Source organism: Canis lupus, chromosome 18 (genome assembly GCF_011100685.1).
Source record: "Canis lupus familiaris isolate Mischka breed German Shepherd chromosome 18, alternate assembly UU_Cfam_GSD_1.0, whole genome shotgun sequence".
In the NCBI taxonomy this organism is placed as follows: domain Eukaryota; kingdom Metazoa; phylum Chordata; class Mammalia; order Carnivora; family Canidae; genus Canis; species Canis lupus.
The window spans coordinates 10,895,519-10,915,929 of NC_049239.1; the positions used below are offsets into that span (position 1 = coordinate 10,895,519).

Genomic DNA, 20,411 nt, shown 5'->3' on the forward strand with positions numbered 1-20,411 from the left:
AGGCTCCATGAAGGGAACCCGATGTGAGACTTGATCCTGGAATTCCATGATCACGCCCTGAGCCCAAGGCAGACGCTTAACTCCTGAGCCACCCAGGCGTCCCTATCATTGTTGTTTTAATTTGCATTTCCCCAATGACTTGTGATGTGGAGCATCTTTTCATCTGCTATCTGTATATCTTTTTTGTTCAGGTGTTTGTTGAGGTCTTTGGCCCATATTTTAATTGATTTTATTTTTGTTTTGTTTTTTTTTGTTGTTGTTGTTTTGTTTTCTTATTGTTGAGTTTTATGAGTTCTTTGAATATTTTGGGTAACAGTCCTTTTTCAGATAAGTCTTTTGCAAATATTTTCTCCCGGTCTGTGTTTTGTCTTCTCATTCTCTTGTTGTTGTCTTTTTGAGAGCACAAGTGTTACATTTGAATAAAATCTAACTTATCATCAATTTCTTTCATGGATCATGTCTTTGGTGTTGTATTAAAAAGGCATTACCATACCCAAAGTCATTCAGGTTTTCTTCTATATTATCTTCTAGGAGTTTTATATTTTTTCATTTTACATTTAGGTCTATGATCCATTTTGAGTTAATTTTTCTGAAGTGTGTAAAGTTTGTGTCTAGATTTTTTTCTTTGCATGTAAATATCTGTGTAGTGGTTCCAGTACCATTTGTTGAAGAGACCATCTTTGCTCCATTGTATTGCCTGTGCTCCTTTGTCAAAGATTGGTTGGCTGTATTGATGTGTGTCTATTTCTGGGCTCTCTATTTCTTCCATTGATCTATTTGTCTACATTTTCACCAATACCACATTGTTGATTACTATAGTTTTATAACAGGTCTTGAAGTTGAGTACCATCAGTTTTCCAACTTTGCTCTTTTCCTTCAATCTTATATTTGCTATTCTGGGTGTTTTTCCTCCCCTATAAACTTTAGAATTGGATATCTATAAAATAACTAGCTGGAATTTTGATTGAGATTGCATGGCAGATATAGACTAAGTTGGGAAGAAGTGACACCTTGACAACATTGAGTTTCCCAACTTATGTGCATGGAATGTCTCTTCATTTATTTGGTTCTTTTTTATTTTATTCATCAGTATTTTATAGTTTCCTCATATAGATCTTTTACATATTTTGTTAGATTTATAGAAAAGTATTTCAATTTGAGGGATGCTAATGTAAACTGTATTGTATTTTTAATGTCAAATTCTACTTGTTCATTGCTGGCATATAGGGAAGCAATCAGCTTATGTATACTAACTGTGTCCTGCAAACTTTCCATAATCGCTTATTAGTTCCAGAAGGTTTGTTCAAGTCTTTCAAATTTTCTACATAGATAATCTTGTCAACTGTAAACAAAGTTTTATGTTTTCCTTCCCAGTCTGTATACTTGTACTACCCTACCCCCTTTTTTGCCTTGTTACATTAGCAAGAACTTCCAAAATGTCGTTGAATCAAAGTATTGAAAGGGGACATCCTTGCCTTGTACTTGACCTTAGAAAACTTTGAGTTTCTCATTTTTAAGTATTATGTTAGCTGCAAGTATTTTGTAGATAGTCTTTATCAACCTGAGAAGTTTCCCTTGTATTTCTAGCTTACCAAGACTTTTCGTCATGAATGGGTGTTTCTGTATCTATTGATATGATTATGTGATTTTTTTCGTTGATTTGATGGATTACATTAATTGATTTTTTAATGTTAACCAGTCTTGCATACCTGAGATAAATCCCACTTGATCATGGTCTATAATGTTTTTATACATTTTTAATTCCATTTGTTACTATTTTGTGAAGTATTTTGAAATTTGTGGCCATGAGAGATATTGGTCTGTAGTTTTTCTTGTAATGTTTTCATCTGATTTGGTGTTAGAACAATGCTGGCCTCATAGAATGAGCTAGGAAGTATTCCTTCTGCTTCTATCCTCTGAAAGAGACTGCAGAGAATTGGCACAACTTCTCCTGTAAACTTTTGGCATAATTCACTAGTGAAAATATCTGGCCTTTTGAAAGGTTATTAATTATTGATTTGATTTTTTATAGAGATAAAGAAGGAAGGGGCAGAGGGAGAAGGAGAGAGAGAGAGAATCCCAAGCAGGCTCCATACCCAGTGCACAGCCCAGTGAGGGGCTCAATCCCCTGATCCTGACATGACCTGACCTGAAATCAAGAGTCTGATATTTAACTGACTGAGTCACCCAGGTGCCCCTGATTTGATTTTTTTAATAGGTATAGATATAATGTTAGGTATTTCCTCTTGGGTGCTTTTGGTAGATTGTGTCTTTCAAGGAATTGGTCGATTTCATCTAGATTATTAAATTTGTGGGCATAAAGTGACTCACAGTATTCCTTATTATCCTTTTAAAGTCCACAGAAACTGTATTGATGTTCCCTCTTTCATTTCAGGAATTAGTAATATGTGTCCTCTCTCTTTCTTAGTTACCCTGCCTTACTGATTTTACTGATCTTATCATAGAATCGGCTTTTGGTTTTGTTGACTTTCTCAATTGATTTTTTTGTTTTCAATTTCATCGATCTGCTCTAATTCTTGTTATTTTTCTTCTGGTTACTTTGGATTTAATTTGCTTATCTTTTGCTGTTTTCCCAATGTGGAAACTTAGGCTGCTGATTTTAGCTCTCTCTTTTTTTCTAATGTATGCATTTAGTGCTATAAATTCCCCTCTAAACACTGCTTTTACTGCATGCCACAAATTTTGATAAATTGTGTTTTCATCTTTATTTACTTTGAAACATTTAAAAATATTTCTCAAGACTTATTTTTTAACCCATGTGCTATTTGGAAGTGTGTTATTTAAGCTCTATGTATTTATGATTTTCCAGTTATCTTTCTGTTATTGATTTCTGGTTTACATTGTTGTCTGTGAGGAGGTTTTATGATTTCTATTCTTTTGAATTTGTGAAGGTGTCTTATGACAAGAATATGGTCTATCTTGGTGAACTTTCCATGTGAGTTTGAGAAAGTGTTTACTCTTACCTCTACCTCCATAGCTTAAAGGTGGGACTGTGAATGGATGATGGACAAGAAAAAGCAGGTGTCTTGCTATAGTGTGAAAGACTGTTGCACTGAGCACTTCTCAGGCTCTAATGTACATATATATTGCCTAAGGATATTATTAAAGCCCAGCTCTAGATGTTTGGCGAGGCGGTAAACTCATTTCTAACAAGTTCCCAGGTGATATTGATGCTACTGGTCTGTGGACCACCCTTTCAGCAGCAGGGGGTGAGAAGATCTCTTAGACAAGGGAGCCAAAAACTCTCATTTCACATGAGAAAACGTGGGGCTCTGGGCAAGCAGTACAAGCTATCCCAATATTTTTTGAAGTATAACTTTTTATGTGGTTCTCCACTGCAAAGAGTGACTTATGCCTCATATTCACTTAATATGTTTTTCAAAAAGGACAAGAACACTTGTAGACTAAGCAGCATTTTCTAATCACAGAGTCTTTGGCATTAGACAAGTCCAAATTCTAATCGTAGTTCTGCTTCTCACAAGCGGTGTGACCTCTGAGCCACGGTGTTCTCCTCTATAAATGAAAACAGTAGGGGCGGCTGGAAGAATTCAATAAGAAAATTCATGCAAAACTATAACCCTAGGTCCTGATATACATTAAGTATCAATAGATAATATCATAATCAGCGGACCAGTAAGAACAACAAGAAAATAAGTCATGGAACTAACGACGGTTCCGTTCAGATTCTACATAGCACAGGCACGCGGAGCTTGGAGAGTCAAAGCACGGATGAAGCCCAAGAGCCTCCCCAGCTGGAAAAGGCTCCGCGGCGACACGCGGCTGAAACTACATTTCCCAGCAGCCCCCGGGCCCTCGCGCCTCGGTTTCTCTCATTTCCGGGTCTGTCATGTGACTCCCCGGCGGCACCATGGCGGAAGCAGAGGAGCAGGTGAGGGCTGTAGCTGCTAAGGCGAGCGAGTGAGAGGCGAGGGCGACCGGCGGTCGGGGCTTGGAGCGGAGCGGAGCGGGCGGGCGGGCGTGCGGGGCTGCCGGCGGGCGCGGCAGGCCGACCGCGGGGCGCGCCGCGGGAAGGTGCGTGTCGGGGGGCGGGGAGGCAGGTGGGCGGCCGCTGCTGGCGGGCGGCGGGCAAGGCTGGCGGACACACCCCCGCGGGGCGGCCTCGCTCGCCGTGCCCTGTGGGCTGCCCTCCGTGGGATCGTGGCCTGAAGGCAGCGCGGCTGGCCCGGGGGCCTGCTGCCCTTGGGGGCGTAAGACGCGGCCTGGGTTCGCAGTGGCCTCCACGGCCTTTGCATCCCGGTGAGAGCAGAGCTGCCTCTGCGGGGCAGAGCGGAGGGGCTGTGGCCTCGCACCTGCCAGGCCAGCCGCGGCGTGCAGCGGTGCTTGGGCGCCTGCCGTCAGGGGCAGGAACGCCGGCGCTCCGGGGCTGGTTATTCAACCTTAAATATACAATGGAGATAGAGGGGTAACGTTCTCTGAGGGTGGTTCAGGATAGAGTAAGATAGTAGCACGGGGGCGGCCGGGGGCTCAGCGGGTTAGCGCCGCCTTCCGCCCGCGGCGTGACCCCGGGGCCCGGGATCGAGCCCCCACATCAGGTTCCCCACATCGCGTGGGGCCTGCTTCTCCCTCCGCCTGGGTCTCGGCCTCTCTCTGTCTCTGTGTGTCTCTCATGAGTAAATAAATATATAAAATCTTTAATTTAAAAATTAGGGAATTCCTGGGGGGCTCAGCGGTTTAGTGCCTGCCTTCGGCCCAGGGCATGACCCCGGGGTCCCGGGATCGAGTCTCATGTCGGGCTCCCTGCATGGGGCCTGCTTCTCCCTCCGCCTGTGTCTCTGCCTTTCTCTCTCTCTCTCTCTCTCTCTCTCTCTCTCTCTCTCCCCTCCCTCCCTCCCCCTCTCCCCCTCTCCCCTCTGTGTGTGTGTGTGTGTGTGTGTGTGTGTGTCTCATGAGTAAATAAATAAAATCTTTAAAAAAAAATAGTACCAAGTTAAAGTACTTCGTGAAAGTTGGGCTCAGTGAAAGTTACATGAGATTTGTTGCTGTGTGGACATCAGATGGCAATGCCAGTCCACACTTGGCAACGTGGCACTGGATTTTATTTTATTTTTTTTTAAAGATTTTATTTATTTTTTCGCGGCAGAGAGAGAAAGAGAGAGAAGCAGGCTCCACGCAGGGAGCCGGATGTGGGATTCGATTTCGGGACTCCAGGATCAGGCCTTGGGCTGAAGACAGGTGCTAAACCACTGAGCCACCCAGGGATCCCCCAACCCCCTTTTTAAAATATTTTATTTATTTATTCATGGCAGAGAGAGAGAGAGAAGATTTTAAAGTAGTAGTTAGGGATGGCAGTAGAGTCACTTTCTTTTTTTTAATTTTATTTATTTATTTATTCATGATAGAGAGAGAGGCAGAGACACAGGAGGAGGGAGAAACAGACTCCATGCACCGGGAGCCTGACGCAGGACTCGATCCCGGGACCTCAGGATGGCACCCTGGGCCAAAGGCAGGCGCCAAACCACTGAGCCACCCAGGGATCCCAGTAGAGTCACTTTCATGCAGGCAATGGTGGTAGCCAGATGTTAGCTGAAATGACGGAGTAATATCAAGAAGACAAAAAAAGCGCAGACAAAAGGTCAGAAAGTGGGGGAAATAACTTACTTTTCCATTTCCAGGGCCCTTCCAGGTTGGCAGTGTTTTTCCTTACAAATTAACACGGTCATCAGTTTCCCTGATTGCCTCAAAAAAGTGATTTTGATGAGCTGTACTGTAACAAAGGGAAGTTTTAACAGGTTGATAATTTGTACCGTTTGTAACGTACTTCATTCGCATGATGAAAATTTGCCTTAGGTACATTTGATATATATCAGTAATTAAGAAATAAGGTAGAAACTGGGTTTGCGGGGTCATTGTGACAACAGGGGTGTTGCTACCAAGCACTGAAGCCGCCTTTTCCCATCCAGTCACTTCGAAGGAAAAATGCTCGTTAAGCACGTGTAATTTCATGAGTCATTGCTAGGTTTGATGGTAGTGGTGAGATTGCTTTTCACACTGTTGGTCTTTCAGGTTGAAATATTGTAGTTAGGCTTAAAGGCAGAAAGCCAAGATCTTAGATATAAAGGTAGTAGAAATGGAGAAAGTTGCCCTTCCTATTTACTAGTGTTTTGTGTGGCAGAGACGTTTGGCAAAGCCGTCTGATGTAAAAAAGCACGCATAGAAAGTTAGGGATATAATACAAATGCTTTGGATTTTTATAGCACTTTCCAGTGCAAACCCTACAATGTCACATTTGGTCCTCACCAAAGACTTTCGCGTGGTAAACGTTTATTCTGTTAAATGTCAGGACGAGGACCTTCTATGTCTTACACCTAATGGCTTCTCATTGCACTCGGAGGAAAAGCCAGGGGCCTTTAGGATACACAGGTTGCCATGTGGGACTTGCCCCAGAATCTCCTTCTCCTTTTTCTGACCTCATTTTCCACTGCTTTTCTCTGTTCCCCTTTTGTCACTCGGCATCAGCTATGCTTGGTTTTCTTACTGTTCCTTCAATAGGCGGATGTGTTTCTACATCAGGGCCTTTGCTCGACACTGCTCCCTTTTTTACCCCAGATATCTACAGGCCCTTCTAACCCGCTGCCCCAGTTCCTTTATGTCTTTGTCCAAGTGTTATCTTTTTCAGTGAGACTTTCTTTGATCATTCTTTGAAACCTCTTTCTTGCATTATTTTCCTCCTTGACACTCATCACCATCTAACACAGCGTGTTTTAAAATTTGTTGATTTGTTCTGTACGTTTCTGTGTTCATTTCTGTATATTCTCCCCATTAGAATGTAAGCTTCATGATAGTAAGGATTTGTTCACTGCTGTTTGCTTGACACCTAGTGCCCGCAATATGTGTTAAATGATGGAGTTTTATACATAAGCAAATGGAAATTCAGACAACTAAAGTAACTTAGGCTTTAAACCTCCAGTCGTCAGTCTCCAAGGCTCACAATTTTTCACTTGAATACCCCACCTTTTAAAAAAATACTTAGACACCTAATTCTGTTTTTTTTTTTAAGATTTATTTATTTATTTATTCATGATAGACATAGAGAGAGAGGCAGAGACACAGGCAGAGGGAGAAGCAGGCTCCATGCCAGGAGCCTGACGTGGGACTTGATCCCGGGACTCCAGGATCGCGCCCTGGGCCAAAGGCAGGCGCCAAACCACTGAGCCACCCAGGGATCCCCTAAGTCTGTTTTTTGTTTTGTTTTGTTTTTGTATTTAAATATTTTTTTTTATGAAGCAGAATGGGCCCTTAGCACCTTAATAAATGTCCTTCAAGTCATAATTTCACCTTTGACACTTGAATAGCTTGCATACGGTTAGAGTGGACATTCATCCCCCCACCAGTGTCACTCACAAAAAGTCCAGCATTTTGTTAATTGCAGAAGGAAGCAGACATTCACAAATTGTTATTTTTTTAAAACTAATAAATAATGCTACTAAATTAAAGTTAATAAATAATATTTTGTTAGTAGTCTTTTGTAGATTAAAAATGGTTAGAATTTTCTCACCCTGCTTCATTTGTGCATTTCACAGTAGAGAAGCCATTAAAATCTGGCTTTTTTTTTTTTTTTTTTTTTAAGATTTTATTTTTTTATTCACGAGAGACACACAAAGAGGGGCAGAGACACAGGCAGAGGGAGAAGCAGGCTCCATGCAGGGAGCCTGATGCGGGACTCGATCTTGTGGCTCCAGGATCAGGCCCTGGGCTGAAGGCGGCGCTACACCGCCGAGCCACCCCGCCTGCCCTGGCCTTTTGTATACAGTTTTTTGAACACTTAAAGGGCACAAAAGTGGAGTTAAAAAAATTTGCTAATTGTTCTGTTCTGCTACTTTGAACCTTTTAGAAAATCTTGACATAATTTTTCACCCTAGAATGCTTTAAGAACTGAGATGTGTATTAAAATTAGCTATTACCTGATGACAGGTTAGGGCAAAGAAAGCTTTTTTTCCCCTTGGCATCATGCACTATAAAGGCAAACAACCCTTTATGATGAACAAGACAAAACTAAATCTCTCCTCTTAACTTTTCTGAGCATTGTATTCTTTGGTGATTGCAGTGTTTTCCTCTTTAATTTTAGAAAGATCCCAAACAGTAAGATCTGTACTGAATTAACATAATGTAAAGTAGTTCATAAGCTCTCAAACTCAAAAATCACTTTTTTTGGATATGATTGAACATTTTTTTAAGTCATTGGGAAATCTTTGTTTATGCTCAGTATGGTGAAGGTAGTTTGCAGAAGTAACTACATATATATTATATAGGTCACAGAAAGGACTGGAAATCTTCTAACCAGCAGTTTTACTTAGCTCTAAAATGATTTATAGTTGACCTTCATTATCTCAGATGCCTAACAGTATTTGTTCATACCTCTTTTATGGATAACATTCTGCTTGAAGTCTGGTTGTTTGTGTATTTATCTTCTCTCTACTGCAGATTGCTGAGTCCTCAAGAATGAGGACAGAGCTTACTCATGTCTGTATCTCTCAAAGGGTAGTGCTTTACAGGTACTAGGTGCTTAATAAAATGTTGAAATGAATTCATTAGGGAGAGACTAGCTTTTTGAATTAAAAATGGCAACTTGTAAGTTAGATGCAGTAGAATTTGTGTTGTTTTATCTTAACTTGAAACTTTTGAAAGTTATTAATTCAAATATATTGGTAGATTACATTTTCTACATTCCTCTCCCTCTGGTCCCCTTTCATCTTTCCAACCAACCATCAGGGAACCTAGTCTATTAAAATATTTGATCAGTCAGACCACCTATTCCTACAAAAGAGTAGAGTTTCTTTCTTTCTTTCTTTTTTTTAATTTTCCCTCTACATTTTAAAACTTGGGGGAATTTTATCCTTATTGTAGAGCAGTTACTGATTATTAGATGGCAGTTCATGAGCATGTGTTCTCCCATGTGAGTACAAATATTTGACTGCCTCAGTTTTCTTGACTGTAAACTGGGGCATGTACTCTCTAGAACTCTTGTGAGTATGAAATGGGATAAAGTATGTGAGCCAGGTTTGATACGGGAGAGAGCTGGGTTGGAATCGAAGTCCCAGACAAAGGAGAGGAAGTAAAGCGATAGAAGTTTATTTTTTTTATTTATTTTTATTTTTTTATTTTTTTTTTGTGTGTGTTTATATATATTTTTTTATTTTATTTTATTTTTTTTATTTATTATTATTTTTTTTATTGGTGTTCAATTTACTAACATACAGAATAACACCCAGTGCCCGTCACCCATTCACTCCCACCCCCCGCCCTCCTCCCCTTCTACCACCCCTAGTTCGTTTCCCAGAGTTAGCAGTCTTTACGTTCTGTCTCCCTTTCTGATATTTCCCACACATTTCTTCTCCCTTCCCTTATTTTCCCTTTCACTATTATTTATATTCCCCAAATGAATGAGAACATATAATGTTTGTCCTTCTCCGACTGACTTACTTCACTCAGCATAATACCCTCCAGTTCCATCCACGTTGAAGCAAATGGTGGGTATTTGTCATTTCTAATAGCTGAGTAATATTCCATTGTATACATAAACCACATCTTCTTTATCCATTCATCTTTCGTTGGACACCGAGGCTCCTTCCACAGTTTGGCTATCGTGGCCATTGCTGCTAGAAACATCGGGGTGCAGGTGTCCCGGCGTTTCATTGCATTTGTATCTTTGGGGTAAATCCCCAACAGTGCAATTGCTGGGTCGTAGGGCAGGTATATTTTTAACTCTTTGAGGAACCTCCACACAGTTTTCCAGAGTGGCTGCACCAGTTCACATTCCCACCAACAGTGTAAGAGGGTTCCCTTTTCTCCGCATCCTCTCCAACATTTGTTGTTTCCTGCCTTGTTAATTTTCCCCATTCTCACTGGTGTGAGGTGAGCAAGAGACAAGAAATCCCTGACTTTTATGGGGAGGAGTATTAGGGTAACAGCAGACCTCTCCACAGAGACCTGGCAGGCCAGAAAGGGCTGGCAGGATATATTCAGGGTCCTAAATGAGAAGAACATGCAACCAAGAATACTTTATCCAGCAAGGCTCTCATTCAAAATGGAAGGAGAGATAAAGAGCTTCCAAGACAGGCAGCAACTAAAAGAATATGTGACCTCCAAACCAGCTCTGCAAGAAATTTTAAGGGGGCCTCTTAAAATTCCCCTTTAAGAAGAAGTTCAGTGGAACAGTCCACAAAAACAAGGACTAGTGATAACATTCCTATATGGTTTACTTCTTGGGGTCTGGTTATTCTTTGTTGGTTACAGATGACTATCATAAAAAAAGACATCCTTCCCACCCACACCTAGGGCAGGGTGGTCTGGCTTGTTTCCTTATCTCTGGTTTTCTTACACTTCAGCATTTTGGGGATTCTTGTGAGCCTGTTTCCCTGGCCCCCTACCTCTCCCTGCCTAGCCCCATTTGTCCCTAACTCAGATTGAAGCGTCTTATGTGTAGGACAACAGTTTATTGTCCAAACTTGGGCTTTGCTCAAATATGCACAATTCTGTCTCTCTCTCTTTTTTTACAGTTTGATCAAGATCTTTTAAAAGCAACTTCACTAATAACTAAAGAAAGAAACCCAAAGCCCCAAATAAGAGTTTGCTAAAACACAGGGTCAGAGAAATTTTTAGAGGATCCACTCTTTACCATCATATAACTAAAATGTAGTCACAAAAATTAGCTTAGCTGGACATGCTTATTGCCTTAAAAGATTTTCCTCTCATCTTTGTCTGGACTGGCTGGCTGAAGGCCACTGTCAGCAGCTGATTATTAGTGGTCTCGCTGACTACCTACATTACCACCTTGGAGAGGGAGCACTCATTGAGTCTGGGGTTCTGTGTTTCATACAGCTCCCTGTTTTCTGCCGTTCAGTCACCCTTGCCTTTGTTTCTTCTGGGAACTTGGTCCTCCTCAGTGTTTGTTGTTGTTGTCGTCGTTTTTATCAAATGCTTGTGATTCTAGGCTCGTATTTAGACTCCCTGAATCAGAATCTGAAGATGGAGTGTTTGCATGAGTGTTAGCCAGTTTCCCCAAATTGAATTGATGTGATTGTAATGCAGTTAGATTTGGGACTGGGTCACTATGTCACCTCTGGTCTCTTTGTCTATGCTGGGCAGACATCCAGGTTTTCCCTCCTTTGCAGACTATGATGGGTGCCAGTAGCTGAGCCTTTGGGCTCAGTGGGGTTGGTACCCTGAGTCTGCCCATAGTGCCCACTTCCCAGATACTCCTTCATCTTTGCTATTCAACCAGCCTAATTAATGCTTGAGTGCTCCAAACTGGCCACAGCTCCTTTGAACTTTTAGAAACTGGCGCTTTGATGATACAGGAATATCACACAAATAGATACACATCGCGCAAATAGATCCTCTAGCCTTGGCCCACATCCAACATTGGGATCTCTCACACCCTGTCTTCCATTAAGTTTAGCTGTGTCACACAGTCTGTTGGGAAGGAGAGAAGGTGGCAGTGCAGCGTTGAGTGTCTCAAGTCTATCCTTAAGCCAGGCTGATTTCCTGGGGCCTGATCTCTGCTCTGTTTCTTTTTTTTTTTTTTTTTTTTTTTTCTGCTCTGTTTCTTCCTCCTGCAGATGTTGGAGCTGGCCTTCCTCAGGCTCCGGCCTCCGTTTCTCCCCCAGATTCTGTACCCCTCCCCTCTCCCTCCCCCATCAATGTGTATAGATTCAAGAGGTCTCATGTCAAGGCACAACGATTGTTAGGTTTGGGTAAGTGATTGAGTTTAAGGGATTGGTTTGCAAAAGAAAGATAAGGTGGAGCAGTTGTTGAGGGTAACCTTCTCCTGTTGCCCATATTTTTGTCCAGCTCTACATTTGCATCACTCTGCACCTTCTAGCTCATTATTTTTGCTTCAAACAACACAATTTTTAAAAATTGTGGTAAAATATACATAGTATTTACCACTTTAACCATTTTTAAGCGTATGATTAGAGCATTGAGTATACATTTGCATTGCTGTGCAGCCATTACTACCATCCATCTCTAGAACTTTTCGTCATCACAGACTGGAACTCTGTACCCACCAACACCAACCCCCCATCGCCTCTCCTCTAGTCTGTTCTACTTGCCACCTCATATAAGTGGAATTGAACAGTACATATCTAGTTTATTTCACCTAGAGAACAGCACAGTTTTGTGACTTATGTTTTCAGATTTGGAGTTCTTTAAAAGTTAGAGTGTGAAGTTAAAAACAGTTTTGAAAACCACTGACTCTTTAAGAATTGTAACCTTTCTCACCTTTCAGCCTAGCTTCTTGGATCCTTCACTGGGACATTGACCTCCTGTCTTCTGGTTTGCCCCTGGTCTCTAGAGTATTCAGTACAGGGGCTTGGATGAAGATAAGAAATAGCAGGCAGGATGATTCCTGAAGTCACTCACACATTGCTTTGGTGGGGTTGTGGATAAAAGTGTGGTTTTTTTTTTTTTTTATTTTTTTTTTTTTGAAGCCACAGCTACCTTTGGGAGGTCTGTGCTGGTGCTGGGGGTCAGTTCGAGACTGTACTGGAGCAAATGTTCTCATTGATACCAGTGGCCTCAGGAAGTTTCTCTGAGAGCCTGGTTTTCCCTGAAGACTCAGTTTCTGAGAGCTACACGCCTCGTGGTGTCAGATTCTGGCACTGCATGCTTTTTGGTTCAGAGCAAGAGTATAATTTGATTTTTGAGTTTTTGGTTGAAATTGCTGGGTGGGGACTTAAATGCTTTTGTTTTAACGAAGAACATAAATGAGAGATTTGCCCTTTTACCCCATGTGCCTATTTGAATGGATTTCAAATCAGAAAAAAAATTTCCTTAGGCTTAATGGAATTTTTCTGAATTCTGAATCCAGTATCCTTTTAGAGTTTAGAGTTCTTGGGTTGGGGAATAGGTATCCAGGTACAGGTCATTGTCATGGTGGTCATAGCCTTGTTTTGCTAACGTTAGTAACTTAATATTCAGGAATAGACAGGGGCAGAAAGAGTGTCAGAAGTCCTTACGTTTAGCCTTTGAGCCTGGATGTTCTTACCTCAAGGGTCATTAGGAAATTCTGAGATGCTAGGTGCAAAGCATTTAGCATTGTGCGGATATATATAATAGATGTTCAGTAAAGATGTCAGAAAAGTGACTGTTAATAATAAATGGAGTATGTCCAGAAGAGAAGGATCAGGATGGTAAGTGGACGAGAACCAGGATCTGGGGATGGTTAGCACAGAGGAAAAACAATTTAGAAGGGCAGGCATGATACGTGTCATTAACTTTCTGGAGAACTGTCAAGTAGTAGAAGAATTGGATTTTTTATGTATCTTATTGGTGCTCAGTACAAAAAGTTACTGCAGAGGGATTGTAGCTCCAAAGCAATAAGAATTTTCTAATGTAGAAGAACTTGAAAACTAAATAGGCTGCATTGAGATTTAGAGGAGACTCATGTTCATTGTGGGTAATGATACAACTGCAGTAAAATTCTTAATTACAAGTCACATTCGTCCCCATTTTACAGATGGCCTTTCAGAGCAGAAACTGTATTATTCACAAGGCTGCTCCACATCCTGCCAAGTGAAATTAAAATGTTTTCAAATGCCAGATTTGTGTATATCCTGCTATACAACCTGCCCTGAGTAATATCTACATCTAACTTTCTTTAAAATGTTTATTTTTTTTCTTGAAAAATATTAGTTATATCTAAAATGTCCTTGCCCCATTTTTTTGATCTTTCTTTATCTCATGGATTGTTGTAAAATGCTTACATTCAGTGTCAGCATATTAGTTGTAACCTTTTATTGCTATTGATATCTATAAGTACGTTAAGTAAATCTTCATTTTGCTGACCTCTTTGAGGATGCGTGGCATCAGCAGATTCTCTCTTTCAGTGGACAGGTGAGAGATTAGCAGGATCAAGTCAATTTTTCCCTTTTTGCTTTGTTTTCTCCAGAGCAGCAAGATTCATTGTCGAGCAAGAGGGAAACTGTGTTAAATGGCAGAATTTGTCTTCCAGTTAATGGTTTAAAGAGTAGATGTAAATTATAGAGCTTGTTTGCTCTTGTCTGATAGGTACCACTCTAGGGGAATTCTTTTGTAAAAAGCTGTTTAAAAGCAAGACAATCGCTTTGACTTCACCAGATTCATAGCATAATAATTAATAGCACAAGGGCTTTTCAGTATTAAAATTGGCGTAGAGATACCTTGAGGATGGCAGTTTCCTCTTTCCTTCCAAGATCAGTAGGGCTGCTTTGCCAGACCCATTTGCATTTTTAGCGAAGGAAAGAGCCTTCTGTGTACTCATGTGACAGCTCCTGGGGCTGTTCATCTGCCTGCTGACCACTCGAGGGAGGTCAGCAGGAGCCACGGGTCTGAGTGACCCCAGAGTAACCATCTCAGTCCTGCTAGATGTGGGAAGTTGTGGAGGCTTGTGAGAGTCACACCATGTGGAGTCCTTTCTACTGTAGTTGTAGATTTCTTCCCAGAAACGGCAGGTGGGTGGTGGTGGTGGGGATGCGATGACTCTTCTCCCTTATTTTATTCTTGTGTCATCTCCTCTGACCATTTTCTCCCTCTGTGCTTTGTAGGAAACCGAGTCTCTCGAAGAATCTACAGATGAGTCTGAGGTAAGGTGGCGGTGGTACAGGAGCCTGAGGATTTCTTGCTCACCATGTTATCTTGAGCTTGTTCTACCTTGTTAAGTGCGACGTTCTGGGGACTGGGGTAGTAAAGTAGGGCCGCAGCTGATTGGGCCTTGGGGGAGAACATGCCCATTGTCTTTAAAAATATTAAATGGATTGACTTAAATAAACAGGAAAAGGAACACTTTCTCCTGATCGTGAAGAGTAGTTTAACCTGAAGTGTGTTGGTAGTGGGAAATTTGATGCAAAGTTTTGCAGGTTAATATTGATACTTTAAAAAAATCTGTGTTTTAGGGGCCTGTGAGTGGCTCAGTTGGTTAAGCATCCGACTCTTGATTGGCTCACAATCTCAGGGTTGTGAGATCAAGCCCCATGCTGGGCTCTGCACTGGGTGCGGAGTCCGCTTAAGATTTCTCTCCCTCCCTCTCTCTGCCCCTTCCACCCCCACTCTCAGGCACTCTCTCTCTCTCTCTCTCTCTCAAAGATAAATAAATAAATTTTAAAACAACCAATATAGGTTCTGCAATATTCTTTTCTCATTCGTTCAGTGAATATGACATGCTTATTGCTGTAATTCCTGAGTCATTCAAATTATAGTTCTTCTCATAAAATAAAAAAGAAAGTACCTACATGTAAAACTGTTAAGGAGCTAAATTGTGTTAAAGATTGTATTTTAAGGAGAATAAAGTAATATTTAAGTGTGGGCTTTTAAAAAAATTATATTTTTATTTTTATTTTTTTAAGATTTTATTTGTTCATGAGAGACACAGAGAGGCAGAGACATAGGCAGGGAGAGAAGCATGCTCTCCGTGGGGAGCCTGATGAGAGACTTGATCCTAGGATCCTGGGATCATGACCTAAGCCAAAGACAGACGCTCAACCACTGAGCCACCCAGATGCCCCCCCCCCCCAAATTTTCTTTTCAAGTCTGTGCATAAAAGTTTAAGCATAACACAAATTAGTGAACTTAACCAATTTTATGGATGGATTACTAATAATTATTATATTATATCCTATAACTATTTCTTTTAGCTTAGAGGAATGAAAAATATCTATGATAACCTGCTGGAAATTCACACCAATGTGACTGTAGCCAGTATAGTCTGTAAATATAGGTTGCTTTGCATATAATTTTATATGGATTTTGTTTGCTTTTTCAGGGAAAAGGTGGGCTTAAACATTTTAATCTAGAGAACATCTTATATATTATGCTGTTATACATTTGCAGTTTGGCTGTAGAGGCATGGTTCCTAATATTTGTACTACTAAGGATCTCCTGATACTCTCTTTGGGGCTCCTGATAAGGCTTTACAGAGTTTGCTTATAGGTATGGTATAATACTTGTTGGTTTTTAATAAAATACTGAAAAGCAATTTAGGTTACCATTTTCATTTTTGGAGACCTCTGGTTGCCATGTTCTCAAGACTCACTGGTATAGAATTCTGCAGTGTTAGAGTCCTGTCCAAGAATTTCATTTCAGAGGTGAGGAGGATGTTGGCAGCTTCCTAAATAAATCTTTTATTTAGTATCCCTCAGATACTAAACATATCCACAAGGAGAGCAAACAACACACACACACACACACACACACACACACACACACACAACTCATGCCTCCAACATAATCAGGAAACAGGGTATGCTATAAACTTCAGTATAAGTGGAGAAACACATATCCAAAACCAGCAGAGCCAGCTGTGGATGGAGTCTGGAGCTGAGTCCAATGGAGGCCAGTTGGAGATAAACAGAGTGTAGCTGAGCCCCAGCGGGGTTGATGTACACACAAAAGTCACTCCCTCGAGGGAGAGTGTCCCACCCTGAGTGGGCCAGTCCTGAGAACAGATCTGACACCCGCTGGATCCCAGTGCTGGGTGTTGAGGAATTTAAATGGCGCTGTGTGGGACTGGGGGGACAGTGTTGGGTTAAGGCTGCTCTTGGAGAGAAGGGGGCATGTCCCTTGGAAGCTTGGTGGTGATATTAAAGGAAAAGGGGTGGGGACTAAGGGTACCTATAAACAGTAGAAAATCAGGATACTTACCTACTCCCCTATCCCCAGTACCAAAAAAAAAAGTGCCCCTTATTAAAGAAAATGCACTTTGATTACCAGTGTAACTAAGAGACCTAATAAACCATTCAAATATCTCATTCCCTCCATAGGAACACGTATTGTTGCTGTCCTGGCAATCTAAGACTTGTAAAAGTGAACTGAAATGGCAGGGAGCATCCATACTCCCCACCCCCCCCTCCAAAAAATATCTATCTATCTATATAACTATATTAAGAAAATCAAATGAGAGTCAAAAGTGTTCAGCCAAAACAAGCAGTAGAATAACACTCCATCATGTCTTTTTTTTTTTTTTTTTTTTGCGATAGTCACAGAGAGAGAGAGAGAGAGAGAGAGAATGAGGCAGAGACACAGGCAGAGGGAGAAGCAGGCTCCATGCACCGGGAGACCGATGTGGGATTCGATCCCGGGTCTCCAGGATCGCGCCCTGGGCCAAAGGCAGGCGCCAAACCGCTGCGCCACCCAGGGATCCCCATCATGTCTTTAAACAAGCATTTGCAGATATGCAAAACTATCTTAAACCAGAAACTTTAAAACTCAGAATAGAAATGGACAAAAACTAGGAAAGAAGGGAATAAGGTTGAACACTCAGCAAAGAAATGGAAGGAAAGGTCATTCCATTAAAGTTGAAGAAACCAAGACCTAAAAGGTAACCTGTCTAATGTCATATAGCTGGTGCAGGGGAGAAATGAGTTCAAACTCAGATCTGGGCTCTTTCTGTCATTTTTACCTTCTAGCTCTGGTGTCTTCTACATCCACCGGGACTGAGGGACCACCGAGTCAGGCCTTGGATTCATTTCTCAACTATACTTTGTACCTGCTGTGTGGTCTTGGGCATAGCACTCAGCTCATCTTTTCCTCAGTCCCCTCATGTGGTTCCTGTGTGGTTGCCGTGAGGATTAGATATGATTGCTGTTTGTGAAGCACCTTGTATGGTGCCTAGCTGTGAAGTATGTGTTCAGAAGAACTTCATTCCCATTTTGAAGCTCTAAGCTCTTGTCAATCCTTAGGAACAATTGCTGTGGTATGGGTGGTGGCATGGTGCTACAAGGACGCAGAATAGTGGATGATCAGTAGGGAATGGCTTCTTCATTTGGAGTCTTTAAGAGTTAAATATGGAAGATGAATCTAGGCAGAGGCTGGGCAGGTCTTTGGGGAGATACTGAGTGTTGAAAGCACTTGCATGTTCAGCCAGTCAGCTGTGAGGCAATTCCGTGTGGCTAGAAGGTGGAGGAAGTTAGGGAAATGAGGCTGGACACGGAAACTAGGGTGAAGTTGTAGAGCTGCCAATATGTCAAACCAGACAGTCTGGGCTTGATCTGTTGGAAACTGGGGAGCCAGCCAAAGCCCGATTGTAGGGGATGAGGATAGGGGTAGGTGTGACAGATGAACTGGAAGGAGAGACCTGTGGCAGGGAGTTCTATTAGTATAAGCCCCAGAAGAGGTAATAGGGATGTATGGGTATGGGTTAGGCAGGAGCAGAAGACAAAGTGGAAATGTTTCTCAAGTTCAGTCAAGAGCAAATGTGGGATAGTATGTGGGAGACAACTCGGTGGGGAGTCAAGAAGGTTCCAAAGCATCTAGCTCAGCTGTGTTGTAAGAAATAGAGAAAACTCCATTGTTAAGCAGTTGAAGGAAAAAGATGTTTTAAACCTGGAGTTAATAACTTACATTCAGTTTTTTTTCTCTGAAGTGGTACTTTTCTCATCCATTGGTGACTCCAAAACTTATCATTGTTTTGTTCAGGCTGAAACAAATAATATCCTTTCATATTAAATATGTTTGTAAAAAAAAAGTAAGTGAGCAAGCTAATATCTGGGTTTTTATTTTTAAAATCCTTCAAGTTACTGCTTAGAGGAAGGTTCTGAGCTCTCTTGGAGCAAAGATGGTGTAAGTGGAATGAGCAGTGTTCAGAATCTATTTTGATGATGAAGATTATTACAAAAACACATTTAGTGTAGGACATAGCAGTTGGCACTCTGGTAAGATCTTTGGATATATTCACTAGCCCAAGTTTTAGCCATGATTATTGCTTCTATTTTATAGATGAAGAAACACTTACAGGGTTTAGGTAACTGCCCAGGGTCACCCGCTGGTAAATGGATTTGAATCCTGCAGTCTGACTCTGAATCCTGGCGTTGTACTCTGTAGTTACACTGATTCCGACTTCCCTGTGACCTCTCTAATCTTATTCTAGCTCTTCCTCTGGTACCTTTGTAGAATTGGACATGATTTAAAAAAAAAATCTCCCTTGGAACTCCTGCCTGTGTATAAAATGATATTTTGGTTGATGTTACAGATTTTGGCTTATTCAACTGGTAGGAAATTATCAATTTCAGAATCTCTGAACTTTGTCTCCTTCTCTGGAGGATAGAGAATTGGCTTGCTAATTTATACATAACATTAATAATTATAGAAACTCATGTTTTATCATAAAATAATGTTACTTATTTAGAAAAGAATTATAAATATTTATAAAATATTTATAAAGTAAATGTTAGTTATGTAGGTTTTTTTTTTTTTCTTTAAAAATAATTTATTAGGTTTGGATCACAGAATTACAGGGATAGCACAAGGGTAGAGCCTGTGACCCCTTGGCTGTTCCCCGTCTACGCATCTGGAACTACCTCTGTACACCAGGCTTGGCCCCCAGCATCCTCACACCCTAACAGCTGCAGAGTATAGCGCCTGACTGTGCATGGCAAGTTTAAATACACCCCATTCTCAACGTCAAAAAGCACACCCATCTTTGTGTGCTGAAATTTAGCTGCAAGAGTGTTCATTGTAACTTTGTTTATAATAGAAAAATTTGGCTAACTATCCAGAAAGGAATTTTATTGCCTTTATAATTGATAAAAGCATTTTACAAAAATATCATTTAGATCACAGGCTGGCAAGCTTTTTCTGTGAAGGTCTAGATTGTAAATATTTAAAGCTTTGCAGACAAAAAGACAGTATTGAGGATATTATATAGGTATGTAACCATCTAAAAATGTAAAAACCTGCTTGAAAGCTGTATAAAAACAGGCATCTAGCTAGATGGGCTGGTTGTAGTTTACTGATACCTGATTCTGAGAATAATCCAGTTTTTTTCCACTCCAAAATCCACATGAAATCATAGAAAAAAAGACCACAGGAACATGGTATCACTGGGTCATGTGATTCTTATTTTATTTACTATCATTATCTGCTATCATTTTCAAAGTTTTTAAAATGCATTACTTATATACTTAGCAAAACAATACAATTTTTTAACGTATTTTTTTATACGTATTCTTGTAGTTTCTTGTGTCAAATTCTTGTAGTTTTCTGTGTGTAACAGAATTTTTGGGTTGCAAAGTAATAGGATTCAAAATGAAACTACATGTCCTTCCTTCCTTACCTCAAACTCAAATGAGAGAGTTAGGGAAAAGGTTTGGTTTATTCTTTTCATCTCATCCAAGATTTTACATAAAAATTGTTTTTGACTCTAGTATACATTTTTTTCTTAAGATGTTTTTTTAAACTTTTAAATTTTGAGATATTTCACATGCAGTTGTAAGAAGTAACACTTTCTATACCCTTCACCCAGTTCCCAAAGGCTAACATCTTGCATAATTCTGGTGCAACATCATCTCCAGGAAGTCAATATTGATAACCCAGAGACCTGATGCAGATTTCACAATCCAGAGACCTGATTCATTTGTGCATATGTGTGTCCATGTGTTGGCTCTATGCTTTTCTGT

The 20,411-nt window shown here is 40.9% G+C and overlaps 1 protein-coding gene across 2 annotated transcripts in view; it reads left to right on the plus strand.

The window, feature by feature from the left end:
- Positions 1–3,847: 3,847 nt before the first annotated feature.
- The window catches only part of VPS41 (VPS41 subunit of HOPS complex), a 167,783-nt gene continuing 151,219 nt past the window's right edge, over positions 3,848–20,411 (plus strand). For both annotated transcript variants that reach the window (XM_038562670.1, XM_038562671.1), the window contains exons 1-2: positions 3,848–3,910; positions 14,568–14,606. In XM_038562670.1, the coding sequence (XP_038418598.1) occupies positions 3,890–3,910; positions 14,568–14,606 (60 nt within the window). In that variant the 5' untranslated portion in view covers positions 3,848–3,889. The remainder of the gene's footprint in view (positions 3,911–14,567; positions 14,607–20,411) is intronic.